We start from the raw sequence: 19,683 nt of genomic DNA, 5'->3' as shown, positions 1-19,683 counted from the left end.
AGACAAGGCTTGTTGGAGAATTTTTTAACATTAAATGATGCCTGTAGTGTTAATGGGGTATCGATAGAACTGCTGTTCATTTATCTTCGTGTAATATCAGTTCTTAAAGCCTTTATTTTTTGCCAGACTTAAGTGTCCTAGAAGGTGCAACCAGCAACCAATTTCCTAATAGAATAAAGTGGAGATATTAATCTACAATAATCCATGCAGTAATGTGTGCCAGAAAATAAGAACAATAATTAAATACAACTGCATGTGCATATTACTATACATAGTAATAAGTCCTATTCACAAAAAAAATCCTTAAGTAAACTGAATTAAATAAAAATGGAATTCATCAACAAGTAACCCCAAATGTGTCATTTGAGATGTATCATGTATTTATTTCCCCCCTCATTCATTAGTTTGAGCATTAGGTTGATTTGCATGTGATGGGCACTCGGGTGCCCATTTACACCTTCCGCTTTCGCTCTAATAAATGGGGGGCTGCAGCAGTTAAGGAAAAAAATTGTTTCGTGAAAGTTTTACTCTTTTTTTTTTTTTAAAAGTCCTTACTATACACAGCATTCTTCATATGTACATAAACCTTAAAAATGGCATTACGTGTAAACTCTATAGACATTTGGCATCTCGCATAGGCTATGCACATATGTGCATTGTGTGTCAGGGTAAAAAAAAAGATTGGTTAAAGAAAAAAGAACAACTAGGTGCCCGCTACCAAAAGAACTGCAGTCACCAACATGGTGGTCGAGGTCGGCTAATCCAGGTGAGGTATCTCCACTGTCTGGCATTCTACAGTGACAGTCTGCAAAAAAATGCGACGTTAATTAATCCCATATGTTGGTGAGTACTTATTATTTCAGAATTTTAATTAGAGGTTGTATACCCTTAACTCCACAAACCACTACCCCCCACCCCCACACACACATCACATATTTCACAAAGTACCCAGTGGCAAAAATAAGTCAGTGCCTATGGACTGCAGGAAATACTGTCAATATAATATTGGAAAACGAAAATTAAAGAAAAGGGAGGGGGGGGGGGGGGGGGTGTCTAAATGTATTGTGTACATAATGAAATCAAAATGACGGCTATTGTTAAAGAACTCTTTCTTCTCTAGATTTCCCTTTCATCTCTGGATTTCTTGTGATCTGTGTTTAGATCCATTCAACACATATTGCTGTCTGTAATTCTGCAGTTCCCTCATTGACCACAATAAGAGTGTCGCGTGAAGGCAGCATGAGGGTAGGGTGAAGACAGAGTGAGAGCTGCAGCAAAGCAGAGTGTGGTGGCATGAGCGAGCATGAATCACTCTACATTAAAGCTGCAAACTTAGATGCCACCAGTTAGCAATATTATTTAAAGAGAGATCAGCCCATTGTACTACATTTGATCATCAAAACAAGAAAAGAAGTGGTAGGATACCACAGTAAAAAATTATGTGTTGTCTCAGCCAATTGGCGAAACAGCGAAATGTTCAAAGACGTGACTGGAACATCTGTGTGCCCCATCTCTTAGGAAAGTCGCCAAAGTGTCCTAGAAAAGCTGAGATCTTGTATTTAACCAGTGTGTCCACAAAATACTACATCCAAGCTATCATTTGGGCATTAACTGTGTGTGGGAAGGAGTTGAAAGGGTTTTTTTTTTTTTTTTTTTTTAAAAACTACAATACTTCTTTAAGAATGAGAACAACATGAATCAAGATGTCCTTTAAACATTAACTAGTTATTTCGATTTCATTGCCATTTTCAATTGCTTGTGGTTTGAACAGAATTTAACCAAGTGCAACTGTATCTGACAGCTAGTTCCATTACTTTGCAGAAACTCTAGGCTTTGTACCTAACCCTAGAGCCCACCAGTATTAAATTGTTTATGGAACAAGCAGCCACATTTTACATTTTGAGTTGTTCTTGATTTATAAAACATTAATTGAAATAGAAAAGTCAGATAATTCTGCGAATACCTCTATATTTGTAAAATTGGAGAAGCGTTTAAAATAATTCTACCCATTGTGTTTTTCTACCTTTGTATCAATTTGGAAACTAAATGAATGGTTAAAATATATTCACAGTCGTACAGCACTGTTTGGAAGTCTGATATTTTGAATGTTCCATCACTAACCCTGGTAGATTTCAACTTTCTGGTGGTGCACTCTTTCACATATAGTGTTGTTCTTCCTGTTCACAGTAGCCTCAAACCTCAACCTTAGGAACTAGAAAGAAATTGCCACAGTATGTACCGATGTGACAGCAGATGAGACCACACAATATATCGTGCACACATACATATGGACCATTCATATGCACAATTAGCTCCATAGCTAGGTGTTGAGTTTTCAAAATAATGTACTGATAATGCCACTGTTTAATTGAATAGGACAGTATTGTATCACAAGGAAATACTATATAGGTTTCTTTTAAAGGCCAGCTGATCCGACAAAGCTGTATGTTTTTGAAGTAAAATTTTTTTAAAAAGGCTTTGTATACAATCTTTTTTTTTCTGAATGATTTTTTTTTTATATAAGTCGTGCTGTTGACAAAGTCTACTGTGGTAGCACAATCTCTGATTTGTAAATGTAAAGAGGTCATTCACCTGCAAATCAAGCTTGACATCAATCAAGCATTTTTATATACACAATACACAGAAATGCGTTATGTTATTCATTCTACTCACCCATTTGAACACCATGATTAAGCCTAGTTTGTAAGCTTTTGAGTGTTGCCGGAGTGGATTTTTTTCGTTCTGCCATTTTTTCATAAGAATCATAATTCTAAATACGCTCCTAAAATGTTAATTGTAGCCTACTATGATTTCTCAGTAAATGAACAGTCTCTGTACAATTAGCAACACCGACATTCAGCAAACTGGACAGCTGCATAAAAACGGCCAGAAATTACAGTTAACAGAACTGTTTGTCCCGCCTCAGCTAACTTATGATTGGACTGCTGCAGAGAAAATACAGGTCTTTGATTGGTTGATCGTATCACCGGTCTGATTTTAGGAAAACGTATCACGTTTTCGGAATACTGGTATCCAGAATACGGACGGATTCATTTGGAATATCCTGTTTACATGGCATGGAATAGCTATTCAAATTTCCCACTATTCCAAATACAACTGGAATCTTGATAGAACAGGACAACTGGAACAGGTAACCCGGATAGCAGTATGGGTGCAGTCAATTGCACCAACCATGCGCAGCAGGTGCGCGACCTGATAAAAACACTGCATTATCTCCTCACTGTTTGCTCTGGTACTGGGGAATTTAATATGTTCCTCAGCACGTCGCAGCAACGCGGTTATGAACCGGTCGAGGTGGCGAACATGGCTGACTGGGTGATCCTCACTGTATCACCTGCTACCTTCTGGAAGGTCCCGGTAGCCAGGATACACATACAGACAGACACTGCTCAGACAAGGCACGACTGCACAGATTTGTTCTAACCAGATCATCATGCAGCGTGTGGCTAGATGAGTTGAGATGATACCTGGACACAATTTGCTCATTGCTGAGCGCCTCGTGTTTGCTGAGGCTGGTGCACCCTTTCAGCATATCTTCGCCTGTGTTGGGGTTGCTGTTGCTGGGTGTGCCTTGCATCATTCACATCCACACGTTGACAGACACGCTGCATGCTACCCACACTTCCCATTGTTGCTTGTTTGTAGTCAGTGCTGGAATGGTAGTGTGTGCGTAGTTAACGCAGTCCTTTTACAATCCTTATTCTGCGCGTCACAAAACTGGTTTTGTGCTTGGCGCATCCCTTCGAATATACCAGGATCACACATATTGTCAGCCACTCCCCCCATATTGCGCGATGCATACATTTTAATTCTGCACAGCACAGAATGGATTGTGATGCGCAAAAGGATGTTTCGAATATGGCAACTTGGCACAGTTTTCACACAACGGCCATTTGCGACGTGCATACCCCTCTGCACGGTGCGCAAACCTTTCAAATATCGGGCCCATAATGCTTTTTCACAAGCATAACAGATAATACAAAAGTTTAACCTACAGTAATATTGTTAACTATTCAGAATGGTTTTCTTCTCAAGATTATGTATGTTTATTTCATAGATTTTTATGAAATCAAACATGGTTTCTGATACATTTTTTTCTTGCTGAAATGCCCAACTCATCAAAACAAATTTCTAATTTCTAATTAGAAATTCTAATTTTGCAAAGGCTTGTGGTTTATTTTAGAGGCACACATTAACTTTAGTTCTAATATTGCCAACAAAGGTCCAGTGTAAAATTGATTTTATACTAAATCCTATACAAATTACAAATGTGGCCCATGAGAGACAGGTGGTTTTAATAGCCAGTTTCATTTTAATTACAGTGACGATGTTCAAGTTAAAAAATTCAGTCACCTAAAGACAGGTGCTCTACCTATAACAAATGTTGTACTGTATAAAAACTGGCAATTGCAAGGGGATAGTCTGAGACTAAAGAATTTTAATTGCTAGCATTAAAAAAGATTAATTGGGTAAGCTACAACATGGTGTTACGTTAGTACACCAGCATATAGCCTACTGAAGAGCTGCCACCTTCTAATAAATATAGAATAAAAAAAAAACCTATGAAGTACTTATGTTAAAATGCAAAAGTAGACCAGCTACTGCAATCATTTTTTCCCCTAACCCCCTTCCAAGAAAAAAAAAAAAAAAAAAAAAAAACCCCAAAAGTTAATTACATACCTGACAAAAGGTTATTGTTTTTTCTATTGACCCAAACTATAATTAATGAAAGACAAAAATACAAAGTGGGTTATTTAGCACCCAAATTAACCTTAGTTGAACACCTTTGGAGACTGTTTTAAATTAAGACAAGATATTGAAATAAATCGACACTTAATTCACGTTCAACAATGGTAACAGAAAAGGTCTATAAAGGCAGGTGCTCTCGCAGTCTGACGGTACGGCAATTGTCGAGGGGCTCGGTCTGTAGACTAATCGAGGAAAAAAGGCCTTTCCGTGCTACGTCACGAGCTACAAAGTACGACTAAACTTCAAGGGCCGTATCAATTCTGAGCGACGGGTATGACACAGAAACCTGGATGGGGACCGTTGGCAAACCACACGTTAACTAATACGTTTCGTACGTACAAATTGTTCTGACGTTCAGCCCCGTGTATTCATCGTACATGTAACGTATTGAATGTACTCATGCTTAAAATCACATTATGACCAATTTTGATCCATATACATGTACATATTAAATCCCCATTATCTTGTGTTGATCTAGGAATGACTGTATACTCGATTTGAAAGGGACTTTTTAAATAGTGTTAGGCCGAACTGAAACTTTCCCATAAAGTTTACAGTATAATAAGCCATAGCTATGAATGTAAATCACAAGATTATTTTGAAAGGGATATACATATTTAGTTGTGTAGGCTGTTCAATATGAACAGTGATTTCTTCTTTAGAACTGTATGTGCCCTTATAAAAGTTTACAGTAGTAAAAGCATAGCAACGAGTAGTAAAATGCAGTCACAGCAAGGTGAAGCATAGGCAAGCATTGTAAAACAAAGAACAAAAACAACATAGAGAATCCTGGTAAACTATGGTAAATGCATAGTATAACTATAGGAAAAGTATAGCATGGGATAACGGCAAAATTGCCATGGTAAACTTTTATAAGGGTATGCTGAACTAACTAGTATTCTACAGTCGCCATCCTTAGATGTTTTATTTTGACAAACCTGTTGTGTGTTTAATCATCAATACTTCAGTGTTGTTTTTCCATTTTTTTTTAATACAAAGTAATCCATCGTGTATCCATCGGTCACATATCCACACCTTTTATCCACCATGATCATGTCTTCAGCAGTGTTAGCTTATTAGTTTCCATACAGTGTGTTGTATATACTCCGTGCACTACCATTAATGGCAGTGTCACTTGAGATGTTCAGTGTGCTGATAAGTAAGTAAATCCTGTTCGCCTTCAGGGCGTATCAATGCCCACATCCGTCTCGATCTCATACCTGTCGCTCAGCAACGAATGCACGCACCCACACGGCTACTCTTTCACAAGCATCACTACCCTATATCTTTCTAAACAAGGGATTTAGGGGAGCTTACTAATAAAAACTGCATCTCAAAACAATAATTGTGTGAATAAAGTAATTGTTACAGCTGTATATAAAGGTATTTAAAACGGGATTCATTTATCTGACTTTTTACATATCCGTACTTACTTTGGTCACATTGCAGTCAGATACGCAACGGATTACTGTAATAAAGTTTGAGTTTTTAGAGTTTGTCAAATAGACACACACAAAAAAAATCATCTCATTCTAAATGGTAATCTGCCAAATATGTTTAAGATAATGGTAGAGTGAATTTTAATTCACCGGTATTTATTATGTTTATTAATATTTTCTTTTATGGGGCCATTATTTGGATTACTGTAAACTATTATAGTTCTTAATCTGTGCACGTGGACTATTGAAACTAAACATTACAGAAGTGTCTGAGGGCTGCAGAATTTGTTTAAAATCACTGTTAAATAAATAAATAAATAAATCCCTTTTAAAACAAGGGCTTGAGTAAATCTGAATGAACACGGAAAACATGTTACACTGTTGAAAGCCATTCATTCTAAAGATTATTTTCTTTCCTTATTTCACCTAAGAACACTTCTCCATGAAACCTGAGCATGTGACCCTCACTGGTTATTGTATTGCCTCCTCCTAACATACACAGAAACAAGCTGCCGGCAGACATGTCACACAACAGGGGTCAAATAACTAGTATCATTGTGATGCACAAATGGTTAGTGCATCATGAGAAACTAATTCCTGGCTGACAGATCTGAGTAAATTGCGAGACGGGTGGTCTTACCGTTTTAAGAATTGCTATGTATTGTGGAGGAGAGGCTTACCTTGATCTAGATGTGTACTGCTCTGAGCTCTTTTGTGTTAAGCTGATTGTAATAGAGTGCCACTACATTTGCAATGTAATATATTAGCTATACATTTGTACATTCTCTTTCTGTAAACCAGTCTGAATGTGTGTGTGTGTGTGTGTGTGTTTAGTAGGGATTCCTAATGGTTATAGTGAATCTTGATGATCTAGATTTTAATTACATCAGGGAACTCTGATGGGCGGCCAAATGCTTGGTACTTATAGGGTTGATTTATATTATGGGGATTAAAGTCTGAATGTGTTTTTAAAAAACAAACATGCCAGTATCTTTTTAATTAGGTTTGCTCTGTTTACTTTGTTGCGTAGTTGTGTGCAGGTACGATATTGTCAGGGGTGTGGGCTGTCAGACTAACCAGTGAAAGAAATATGAGTTTCTGGTGGTGCACTGGAGAGCTTTTACTTGACAGCAAGCCTCTCATATCAGAAATGTTTCATATAATAAATAACAGGTGAAATCATTCTGCAGACTGCCTGCCCCTCTCATTAGCCTTTGCTTGCTTATTGACTTCATTTACAGGTTTTGAAGGTAAACTTTGTGCTTTATAAAAGACATATATGGTCTCCCTGTGTTTTGTGTTTTGATAATTAATTCTGGTTAACCAAATATGCACAAGGTTAAGGGATGATTGGCGATTTAAAATACGTATAATGACAATGTGTGTTACTTTCCCAGGTCTGGAAGACAGAACAAGCTCTGGTTCCTGGGGAAATGGAAACCGCCCCAGCCCATCTAAGGTAAGCGCAACCACCACTACCATCAGTAGTGTGGTATTAAGAGTTTAGTTTAACTCTTTTCTTGCCTGTTTTCTACCTAAACCATGCCTATTGCAGGTGGAAAGTCATTTTTCATCTAGAATTGTGAATGTTTGTGCCTTATTCTGAAAATATGAATTCATTGAAAAAGGATGCTGTTGTGTAACATTAAACCTACAGATGTTTTACAATGTTTTGCAAGTAGTCACACTGCGGAATGGATTTATTTGTCTTTTGCTGAAAAAAATGAAATAAACAATTCTCTTAATATGGGCTGACATTTTCTGTGTAGACTTAATTATTTTTAGGATTTTCCTAAAACATCTGTACAAGCATTTAGGAGTTTCCAGCTGGAAAACCAAACCAAGTACAGTCGTGTGTAATTTAGAAATTGTTCATTTACAGAAAAATTACGGAAAACATTACAGGGCATCCCCCAACTAACACAAAAATAAAATTGGGATTAAATAGTAGTTTTAACAGTACACCTTTTCAGTAATATACAACAAATGGTAGAACAAATTAAAGATAGTTAAGGAAAATGTACTTGCACCTATGCCTCTGGTCTAGTAAAGAGCATTCAACAAAGCACGTGGCTAATTTCAGTACAACGTAATGTTAAGCACTGATCAACTGCCACTTTAACTTCAATTAGTACTATGACAATATAGAACGATCATGCTGACTTTCTGGGAATGACACAAAAACAAAACCAGAGAGAAATGATTTCAGGCTTGTGTGATTTTGTTTGTGTTAGTTTTATAATTTATGGATTTTCAAAAAGATCATTAGTAAACGAAACTTAGACATTTACATGCTTTAAAGATACACCACTTTTAAAACAGCCCAACAAAAAAGCTGTGTCTGTGAAATTAAGAGTTTAGTAGGGGTGTGCCTGTTTGGTGGTACACAGTCAGATCTCTAGTATCACAGAGTTAAGGCTGTGTGGTGAGGGGAGGATCCCCCTGCCCACACCTCGCCCCTGTTAATAAATACAGAATGTTTAAAATGGCCAGCCCCTTGGAGCAGCTTCAGATAAAGTTGCTTTTCTTCCATGACCACAAAACCAGGCAATGTTAGTTATTTAACCAAATACACACAAAAAGTATTCTTGGTAAATGGATTCAAAACATCCCCTTTCCAGCCCGAAGCGCTGCTCCTTTAACCCTTTGTGTCTGACTATTCAAGATTCTTCAGATATGAAAAATGCATTGGCATAAAAATAAGGGTACTTCTGAGTCTGCTGTCAATGCGTTTCGCCTTCCTTAGCCTCTCAGGAAACTGATTGATTACTCTGATGTGGGAAAAAACTAAACACAATAGTGTATACAGTGTTTTTATACATTGCTACAGGTCTTAAAATATGCATTTTTGCATTGAATAGCAGTCGGGTAAATTTGTTTATTTGACCTCGACACAGTAAAATGCTATATTTCCCTCATGAAAGAATAAATTAAGTACAAAGTTGTTTTTTTTGTAAACTAGTTATTATGATAATTGCTTTTATGTTTATTATGCTTCATACCTTTTATACTGTTTACATCTTTATTAATTTATATATTTATAATTTATAATTGGCACAAGAGTGACAACATCATTAATGCTTCATTTTACACCTGGTAGAATCAAGTTTCTTCAGTAAATTTGTTGAAATGTATTGCAGTTTCATTGTAACCCAACAGAAGGAGAATGGAAAGGATTGACAATAAATGAAGAGTGCATCATAATACATGGATATGCATGACTTTATTATTAGAGGTTAATATTAAACCAAATATGTAATAGTCGATTGAAACCCACTTAATAATGTTACGTTAACAGATTGAATTACATGCCATATTTTTTCCATATACTGAATGAAAATCTGACAAATTAAAAAATATGACATTTCTAATTCGAACATGAAATACTGTACCATAATTATGGCTAAAAATACAAAATCTGACACATTGAGTAATTCAGTATGTATATATATATATTTTCATAACATTTATATTTAGATCTTTGCACGCCCCTGACAAAACTGTATTAATGTGTGACAATAGGTTGTGGATTGCTTTCATGCTGCTATGACTACTATCCTGAATTTTGTGTTATCATCTTAATTAGTATGAGTTGCCAGTATTCAACAAATACAGAACATATAACCTGTCAGGGAAACTTTAAACAGGCTATAATATCAGATTTAAAACAAACAGCTTGGACACATGTAATATATGCCTTTGTTAATGATACACATGCTAAAAAGAAATACTAAATTGTAATGTGCTGTATTATGGAATGTATTATGCAATAACTACAAACATGTACATATTTAAGTCGTGCATAAAAAATGTATGCAGTAGCATACAATGTACAGTGTCACACCTGTCAACCATAGATTTTTGTTTTTAAAGTGAAATTCCACAGTTGGAATTAGCCACTTCAGTTTTATTTTTCCCTCTCTTCCAGAATTATGCAGATGGTTCTCAATATAACCACATGGGCAACCGGGACCTTGGGTCACATAACATGTCCCCTCCTTACGTCAATTCCAGACTAGCAGGTAAGAGTTCTGTGAGTAACAAATCCATAATATCATCTGTTGATGTGCAAATCCTGTTATATGATGTACCCTTTGTTCCCTTTAAACCTTCAAGCATTGTAAGAGCTTGAGCTGTCACCTTTGTGCTGTATCCTCTGCTGTGCTTGTGATACACTGCAAGGTAGCTTTCTGGGCATTCGTGCAACTAAAGGGTATTCTTGGATGGAGAAGCTCCTGGAGTTTGTTTACAGTGCTTTAGATGGCCATGGCCGTGATGTGACAGGTATATTGAGAAGAGGAAACTAACAAACATACTATTGTACCAGAATCTTGCTATCTTAGTACATTCAGCAATACGATGAAAAGCTGTGGGGGGAAAATGGTGAAATAGCCCTCTTCTGGCACCTTTGGCAGCAATTACAGCTGTGAGTCTGTTGGGATAGGTCTCTACCAACTAGATTTGGCAATATTTGACCATTCTTCTTTACAAAACTGTTCAAGCTCTGTCAAGTTCCTTGGGGAGCGTTGATGGCAAGCAATCTTCAAGTCATGCCACAAATTTTTGATTGGATTTAGGTCAGGGCTCTTACTGGGCCTCAAGGGCATTTACTTTTTTGTTCCTTCGCCACTCCAGTGTAGCTTTGGCTGTATGCTTTAGGTCATTGTCATGCTGAAAGATGAACTTCCGTCCCAGTTTCAGCTTTCTTGCAGAGGGCAGCAGGTTTTCCTCAAGGACTTTTCTGTACTTTGCTCCATTCATTTTCCCTTCTATCCTGAAAAGTGACCTAGTCCCTGCCGATGAGAAACATCCATGACGCTGCCACCACCATGCTTCACAGTAGGGATGGTGTTCTTTCGGTAATGCGCTGTGTTGGGTTTGCGCCAAACATAATGCTTTGCATTTAGGTCAAAATGTTCCATTTCAGTTTTGTCAGACCACAAAACTTTTTGCCACATGCCTACAGGATCTCCTGAGGTGTTTTATTTATTTATTTATTTATTTTTTGCATACTTCAAATGGGCTTCACGGTGGGCTTCCTTCTTGACACCCTACCATACAGGCCAGATTTGTGGAGTGCTTGGGATATTGTTGTCACATGCAAACTTTGACCAGTCTTGGCCATAAAAGCCTGTAGCTCTTGCAAAGTTGCCATTGGCCTCTTGGCAGCCTCTCTGATCAGTCTCCTTCGTGCTCGGTCATCCAGTTTGGAGGGACGGCTTCATCTAGGCAGGGTCTTGATGGTGCCATACACCTTCCACTTCTTAATACTCATCTTGACTGTGCTCCAAGGGATATTCAAGGCCTTTGATATTTTTTTATACCCATCCCCTGATCTGTGCCTTTCAAAAACTTTGACCCGGCGTTCTTTTGAAAGCGCCTTGGTGCTCATGGTTGAGTCTTTGCTTTGAAATGCACTACCCAGCAGAGGGAACCTACGGGAACTGCTGAATTTATCCTGAAATCATGTGAATGACTACAATTTAACACATGTGGAGGCCATTTAACTTGTTGTGTGATTTTGAAAGCGATTGGTTACACCTGAGCTAATTTAGGATTGCTATTACAAGGGGGGGTGGACACTTATCCAACCAAGCTATTTCAGTTTTTATTTTTAATTAATTTTCTACACATTTCTAGAATATTTTTTTCACTTGGAAGTTGTGGGGTAGGATGTGTAGATAAATAAATAAAAAAAAAAATATATATATATTAATGCATTTTAATTCCAGACTATAAGGTGACAAAAGGTGACCATTTTGAAAGGGGATGTAGACTTTCTAGAGGCACTGTATTTTTTGCTTGTTTTGTAACCTTAAGGTTATTTTTCTTGTGAAAGGGGGGAGGCTGTCCCTTTAATAATGTCCTCAATGATAAAACAGTACATATAATCAACAGTGTATTTTGATTGTTTTAATTGTCTTGGATGTGTGTCCACCATGTTTTCTATTCAGCTTTTCTTAGTGAGGACAGTAAGTTTATATTGGCTTGCTAAGGTATAAGTCATGTCTTTCTATTATTTGTAGGCACAGAAAACCCTTACATGTATAGATCTCTTATTGATGTTGTCGTGAGAAGAAGTTGAAATGATAAAACTTGAAAAGGCAAGCCAATACAAATTATTTTATAAAATTCAATAGCAATTCTATGGATCAAAAAAGAAACCACAAAAAAAAAAAAACAACTTAACTTCGAGTATCTTAAGAGGTGGTTCTCAAACTTCTAACAAATAAACAGTTCATGGCCCCTATTGATACGGTACAGTAGTAAGAAACACAATATGTGTTATTTGGGAAAAGCAACATAATTAATATTACCTGGCAGTGCTACAAGTGAACCAGGGCAGTTTGGAAATGTTTTCTAATGACTTTTGTCTTAATATGTCTCTTTGGCACTGGCTTTGCTCGTAAACATGTAATGGGCAGCCACTGCATTGATGGCTTTGTTTTCATTCAAACTAGCTTATCCCTCCATCTGATAAAGAAATATAAATAGTTTTTTTCCCCTATTGCTTCTGGGTGTAATAATATGTTATAGGGTATGTAATTGAATTATTTATTCACAACAAACATAGATAAATTTTAGTTTGGTTGCTGTTCCTTTAACACTTTTATTCCTTACTAATATTGGATGATTTTAGTTGTCATATGTTTTAGAACCAACGTGCTATATCAAGCACTGAACTCAAGTGAAAATAAATGGAAACCAGAGCTCTTTGTGGTACTCTTCACCCCTTATGAGTCAGTACTGCAGCAAACTGGAAAAAAGAAACACGGAGAACATGTATTCCAACATTAAAATCAAACTCCTAAAATACGTACGATACTATGGATTGATTTTGTGGTTTTGCCACAGTAATTTATGGGAGGACATTAAAGTAGGGTCATGTTTGTCAAGCTTTCCCTTTATCTAGATGGCCAACGTGAAATAAGCTTGCCGTGTTACATTTGAAAAAAAATAAAAAGAATTATTGAAAACTGCAGTGCCTTTTTTAATGATGAATCACTTATGCATATACTACAGAGAAAGCCTTTGCTGTTTGCAGAGGTTAAACTAACAAATTAAGTGTGTGCATTTTATGGGTAGGGAATGATAAAGAAGAATTGAGTGTAATATATCGATTAAACTGAGCTAGGAATTGCCTGTGTATATCCTTCACCAAGACATAAACGTGACATACATTTTGTTAACTGATGCCTTGTAATACTACAGTTCTAATTGTAAATAAAAAAAAAAACCTTCTAATAATCTGTTTAAGAGAAACCTCAAATGTAATGGCCTTGGCCAAAAAGATTACTCCCTCCATCACCAAAATTGAGTTACTCTAACAGCACAGCAGTAGAGACAGCAGCAGCTACCTTGATGGCCTGTGTGATTCTGTATTCAATATAATTATGATACACTGGTTACCTCAGGACTAACACATTTTGTGTGTTTTTTGTCATTTTGTTTTTGCTATCCAATGAACATATGTTCATAATTAACTTTTACCATTTCATTTTTCTACAGTACCTTTTGCTTTTAAATAAAAAGACAAACTAGCAGCAGCTAGGGTAAATGCAAACCAGGTATGGGGCAGTGGTGGAGAATGATTTCAGAACAGTGTAAGACATCTATAAAAACATGCAACATGTTTTCTGCCATTTTCGTGCAAATTTATTTTGCTCGAGAAAAAATGGTGCACATTTTTATAATGAAAATTGTTTTCTATAAAACAAAACTACAATAATAAAACATTCCCCCAAAACAAACCCTTAAAACAAACCCTTAAAGATTGTGAACTATGCCTGATCATTCAAATGTACTTGCCTGAAAGTTGATTCATCAGGTGTTTACACAGTGCTACTGCAAAGTATGCATAGGGAACCTTCGGTGTCTTAGTGGAGTGGGCTATTCACAGTACTGTTTTGAACTTTGCATTGCTGTTTAAAGCCATTGAACCTCTTTTATACATGTAAATCTGTAGATGAGGTGGATTGTATATTTACAATGTATTTAGCAATTGGGACCGCACGATAACAAATAGGTAATATTTTAATGAAATCAAGTACTCCATAAAATTAAAAATGTGTCTTGTATATATTAACTTACTGTCAAGAACATAATTTGTGTTGTCGCTTATAAAAGTTGCTGAGAATATTCGTCTGTGAACAAATACAGGATGATGATGCAGAGATCAAGAGTAACCTGCTTTGTTAATGTATTTTATACATGTTATTTTGTTTTAAATCAGTCCCAACTGTAGTCATCTGTCTTCAGAGAAACTAATAATATTTAACATTACTAAGTTGTCACATGCCGCTGTTTTTTTTTTTTTCAAAACCTTTCGTTTTGAAGCAATACACTATCCGCAGCCCTTTTCGTTTTTGATTGGCATCTGTCTAAATGGATCGTAGCTCATTGTATGTGATCCAATTAAACATTGCAGGTTGTACAAAATAGTTTGCCACCAGTACATTTTTTTTATTCATTCATTCACAAAATGTTCGCTCGCTTAACAATGTCAGTTGAGATCTCCTAGGATACTAAACCCGCTCTGGATGCCCATATCTACCAATCAGTGAGGAGAGCCCAGAGTGATTATTGGCTGCTGTTACATGTCAATCAGTAAATCTTGTCCGGTTTTGTTTTTGAAATTGAAACAAGCTTATAATCACATCAGGAACCTGGACCGATACACATAACTTAATTGGATTTAAGTACAGGGTAAAAGTACACAAAATAGACAATTTCCATGGTGAAGAATTAATTTCACAGTTTGTGTCACGTTTTTCATGACCATGTAATAGGTAGGGCCTCAGTAATGTGTTGAATAAGTGAAAGCGAATCCACATGGGCAAAACGCTTCTCTGAGCACTCCAGTGTGTGACGCATTTTTGGTAGTGACGTGTTATGTTTAAGAAATAATCCACTTTTTCGAGACGAAATACATTTGTGAATTGAAAGCAGACTGCTTTCCCACATCTGAGGGTGCACTGGCACTCGAGGGAGGGGCTTCGGAGTGTTTTATTTTTATTTTTTTGTAAGAAATTATCCTAGTCAGGCTTTGTGGTCTTCAAGAGAAGCTGACCAATAATCTCAGAGGCTATTTTCACACCGATGCCGGTAACCAGCATAATTTCTCTAGACTGTAAACCAGCACTAGATGATATGTGGACTGAAAATGCTGTTTCAGTTGTATGTTGACCTTTTTTCCTACAAAAACACTGTTTAGATAATTGTTACTATTAAGGCGTAATAATATTAGTAGAAGTTGGTTTATGATGTCATAGCTATGCGGTAAGAAATTGATTACCGCACAGTCATATGATCTTGTTCAGCCAATCACAGCACTTAATTTATCCAAGCCATTTTATAAAGATTGATTAGGCCTATACATGTATGAAAGATATTCAACATGTCTTGGTTGCGATGTGGGTAGTAACTGAATTAATAATAAATCAACATACATGTATGAAAGAGATATTCTACATATTCAAGTATGGAGACACAAAATAGAATGATCAATGATTGCTGTTGAAAGTTCCGTTGCAGGAAGGGGTAGGCTACCTCTAATGTACTGTTTGGAAAAATGACCATATAGTTGTATTCACTGAAGATAATGCAAAGTCATGTAAAGTTTTGATTTAAAATACTGACAGTTAAATGCATCTCTTCAACCACGTCACACTGGAAGGGACTACCAGAAGCTGGGCCACGTAATTTATAAATTGTAACCAACAGCAAATTAACAAAAGAAATGAGAGATGGAATTATTTCCATGTGAATAGGCCATAATGTTAATGTAGTTTTCAAACCTTGTTTTTTTTTTCTCCTTTGGACAGTGGGGTTGATTTGTTTTTCTACTTAATTTACCTTTATGTTTACACTGGAAATTTGTCAGATTTCACACAAAACAAGGCAAAGACTAGTGATGGCAGGAATATCAAAATTGGAGAGTGCTATATTTAAATGCCAATGTATTTATTAAATGGGTTAAATACATCATGTAATGTGAAAAAAAGCAAATTACTCTTTAATGTGTTAGAGACCAAGCTAATGAAAAGACTCTTCTCTGTGCTGTAAAGTAACAGTATTGTTAAAACTGGGATTGACACTTTTTGCGTGTTTATTTTTTTTTAAATGTATTTATTAGCACTGGTATTGTATACATTTTAACAAATGCAGTATCTTCTACATGTGTTTTTGTTTTTTTTTGTTTTTTGAGCCAAGTATAAATGAATCAGGTGGCTCAGACCAGACTGACAGTTAGCCTTTGTAGATGTGCTCCAACACCAGTTTGCTATATCTCTTGGCTGCTCTTGTTAAATTATAGTTGAATTACCTCAGACTTGGTTTCACTGGTATTCCTGTTTTATTTATGTAATTTAACAGACACTTTTCCATGCTGCCTTCATACTGACTAACAGTCATTTTGCTGGTAATAAAGCAAGAAAGATCTGTTACATAAGGGAAAGTCTGTTATATTCCAGAAACAGCACTTCGGTCTGATGCACTACAGTATAAGGGGGGTAGCATAAGGCTACATTTTATAATTCAAACTAAGGTGCTTAACAACTGATATTCATTACAGTATATCGATTCTGAGAAAAAAAACATCAGATTTACATGCTGTAAAAAACAGTAGGCTATTAAATTCCCCTTTTGATTTCAAGTTCCGGCCTAAGGTTGATAAATACCAGTAGGCTTGCAATTGAGACAAATTGTTTGTTTAAAAAATTATTTATTCATACAGCTTAATGAAACAAACAATAATAAACCAGCAGTTTATCTGTCCGAAACTGATGTGACATAAATTATTTATTAAATAAATGGGGGGGGGGGGGGGGGGGGGGGGGGGGGTATTATTTGTTAATTGAGTTACCCTTCTACGCTTTATTGCAACTGTGGTACTATTTAGTGAGAAAAAAAAAAATTGTAAAGGGGTTTTTGAGCTGAAACCTCCAGACGGAAGGAGTAAAAGTTGAAAACACTCTAGGCCTCATGCACTAAGTGGTGGTAAGTTACCTGAAATACTGTGTAGGAAGAGAAACCCATACTGCGTGCAAAAAGGAAGGCGTGTCCGCTCTATTCCCTAATATAATAATATGCACGAATAAGGCAAGCTAAATGATTAATTTGCGAGTCATCATGGCACGTGAAATGCTGCATGCGTCACACACCCTTTATTTTAGTATATGAGCTCTCCAAAGGACAGGTAGTCTGGCTCTCACTTTGTGAGAATGACAGCAACTAAGGAGGTACCAGCTACATACATCTTCAGTGGGACTCCGTAGGATGAGGGGAGGTGGCCCGGTGTTAAGCAGATTTCTGTATCTCCATAGAATTCTGCATCCCCTTAGATTTGACGTCTGAGTCAAAGATTGCTATGCATGTAATAACATTTTAATGTGTTTTAAAAGAAAAATACAGTTTTATAAGGTTACTGTTAATCAAGGGTTTCGTGTATTGAGCCACGCAGGAGGCTGAGTGTACTATAGAAAATCAGTGGTGTTAAATGTGCTGTTTTAGTTTGCTACAGAATTAGTTTGGTCAGTGCTTGAGAACACAGCAGGACTCGGGCACAGGAATATCACACATCCACACCCAGCTTTGAAAAACTGCATCTGCACAGGCATGGAATCATACAGAGGTACATAACTCTGCTTAACACCGGGAATGTCTTGCTTTGAGACAGTCAAAGTGGAGAAACAGAAAATAATTAACTGAAAATAAATATGTCTATTCCTGCAATGCATCTTGCATTGAGAAAACAACACGTTTGGAATCGGAATAAAGGAAAGGATTTTCAGAATCATATCATTATGTACAGTATTACAACACTGTATATTAAAATATTGCCCTCTTAATCCACAAAACCAACAAAGTACATCCTATGTAGCCTATATTTTACATTTTATTTGTAGTGTTCTGTGGAACACTGGCACTCGTTTATCCTGGAAAAAGTTAAATACAGTACCTGAAAGCAGATCTATGCTTTTTATCATGTTTCCCACACCTCTCTACTTGTGGTCTGCTCCATTTATATTGTGATTTAGACAGACACTGCCTGGTTTCAATAAGCGGTAAACTTAACACACGTCGAGACACTTAGGAAAGTTAGCACCTTTAAGTAAATATGGTTTTTATATCAAGTCCCTCCCTTGCGGTATTAGGTGAGAGAATTTGAATACATTTCCATGGATTACTATTATTTATTGTATGTAAATGATTCGCATGCGGTATATTTTTCCACACGATTCATTTCGCTTGCAGTCATTTGCCGCTGGTTAGTGAATAGAGCAGGTGTACAAAGCACGCAGTAACAGGCTTACTGTGTGGTCAACTGGTTACCACTGTTTAGTGCATGATGATCACTGTCTTAAAGGCAACAATACTAGTTTCCTTCCTGTAGCAGCTTGAAGGCCGTGTTGCAACAATAACAGCTTGGAAGCCATTTTTAAGACAGTTTAGTTGCTAAAACTGTTTTTTATGTGATTTTGGAACAAAGGAGGCTATAGGAATTTTCTGATTGGCTAGTTCATATCAGAGTTGACACGTCTTTGTGTTAAAGTTGTTAAGCACTGTCTCCTTTGTGTGTTGTATGAATTTCAGAATTATTTTCTTAGCTGTAGAACACATAGTTCAATGCAGGCTGATCAGGGCTTTAATTTAGTTCATTTTAATTATTCTTAGTTATTTATTACTGATTTGTTTGATTCAGGATATTTTTATTTAGTCTGTGGCTTTTTAATTTCTGTATACTTTCCTTATTGCTTACTTTGTTTGAAATCTTTGAATTGTCCTATATATTTTTTGCATTTACTGTGATTCTATTAGCTCTTCCTGGAATTTTGAGGGGCCAAGGCGTCTGGATCGTTATCAGGTTTGCCAAGAGGTCTTCCTTTGAAGCAAAGATGTTAAGGCTTACTGCTTACACTGGTGTTGTTTAGTTCCTGAGTAAATTACCTTAATTCATGAACATAAAGTTTTGTCAGAAGACTAGGCAGTGTGTGAAAGTAATTACTTAGATTACGTATCAGTCTGCAAAACTATTGATAACATTAAGAATCACTCTGGCCTCCGAGAAGCACATACGTTGAAATGTATAATTATAGAGAGTGTATTCTCTGATTCCTCTCTACATACCTTTTCAGATTGTGAAATTTTGTAACAACTGTAAGTCACCCTGGATATGGGCATTTGCTAGTAAATAAATTATAATAATTACAGTGACATATTTAAATAATCAGTCTGGGAATTCATATCATCTCTTAGGTCTACACAGATTAATTCTCCAACAGTGTGGCCACCAGTGTGTGTTATGATGACATTTAAAAAAAAAAAAAAAAAAAAAAAAAAAATGATTTTAATGCTCCCAAAGGACGAATGGAGTATGATTTCTTATGTCTTGAAGAACTGCTACTGTGTTGCTATAGTCTTTCTCCAGGTCTGCAGGTTCCCAGGTCAGACACAACAGGAGGTACCTGTTTCT

At 36.5% G+C, this 19,683-nt stretch overlaps 1 protein-coding gene across 11 annotated transcripts in view; it reads left to right on the top strand.

The window, feature by feature from the left end:
• LOC121304414 (transcription factor 4-like) overlaps positions 1 to 19,683 on the top strand; it is a 172,921-nt gene that overhangs the window by 48,288 nt on the left and 104,950 nt on the right. For all 11 annotated transcript variants that reach the window (XM_041235651.1, XM_041235609.1, XM_041235621.1 and 8 more), the window contains 2 exons: positions 7,607 to 7,668; positions 10,138 to 10,231. In XM_041235651.1, the coding sequence (XP_041091585.1) occupies positions 7,607 to 7,668; positions 10,138 to 10,231 (156 nt within the window). The remainder of the gene's footprint in view (positions 1 to 7,606; positions 7,669 to 10,137; positions 10,232 to 19,683) is intronic.

Source organism: Polyodon spathula, chromosome 2, assembly GCF_017654505.1.
Source record: "Polyodon spathula isolate WHYD16114869_AA chromosome 2, ASM1765450v1, whole genome shotgun sequence".
NCBI classification, from domain to species: Eukaryota; Metazoa; Chordata; class Actinopteri; order Acipenseriformes; family Polyodontidae; genus Polyodon; species Polyodon spathula.
The sequence above is the reverse complement of the archived record's forward strand: the minus strand, read 5'-3'. Positions and strand labels throughout refer to the sequence as shown.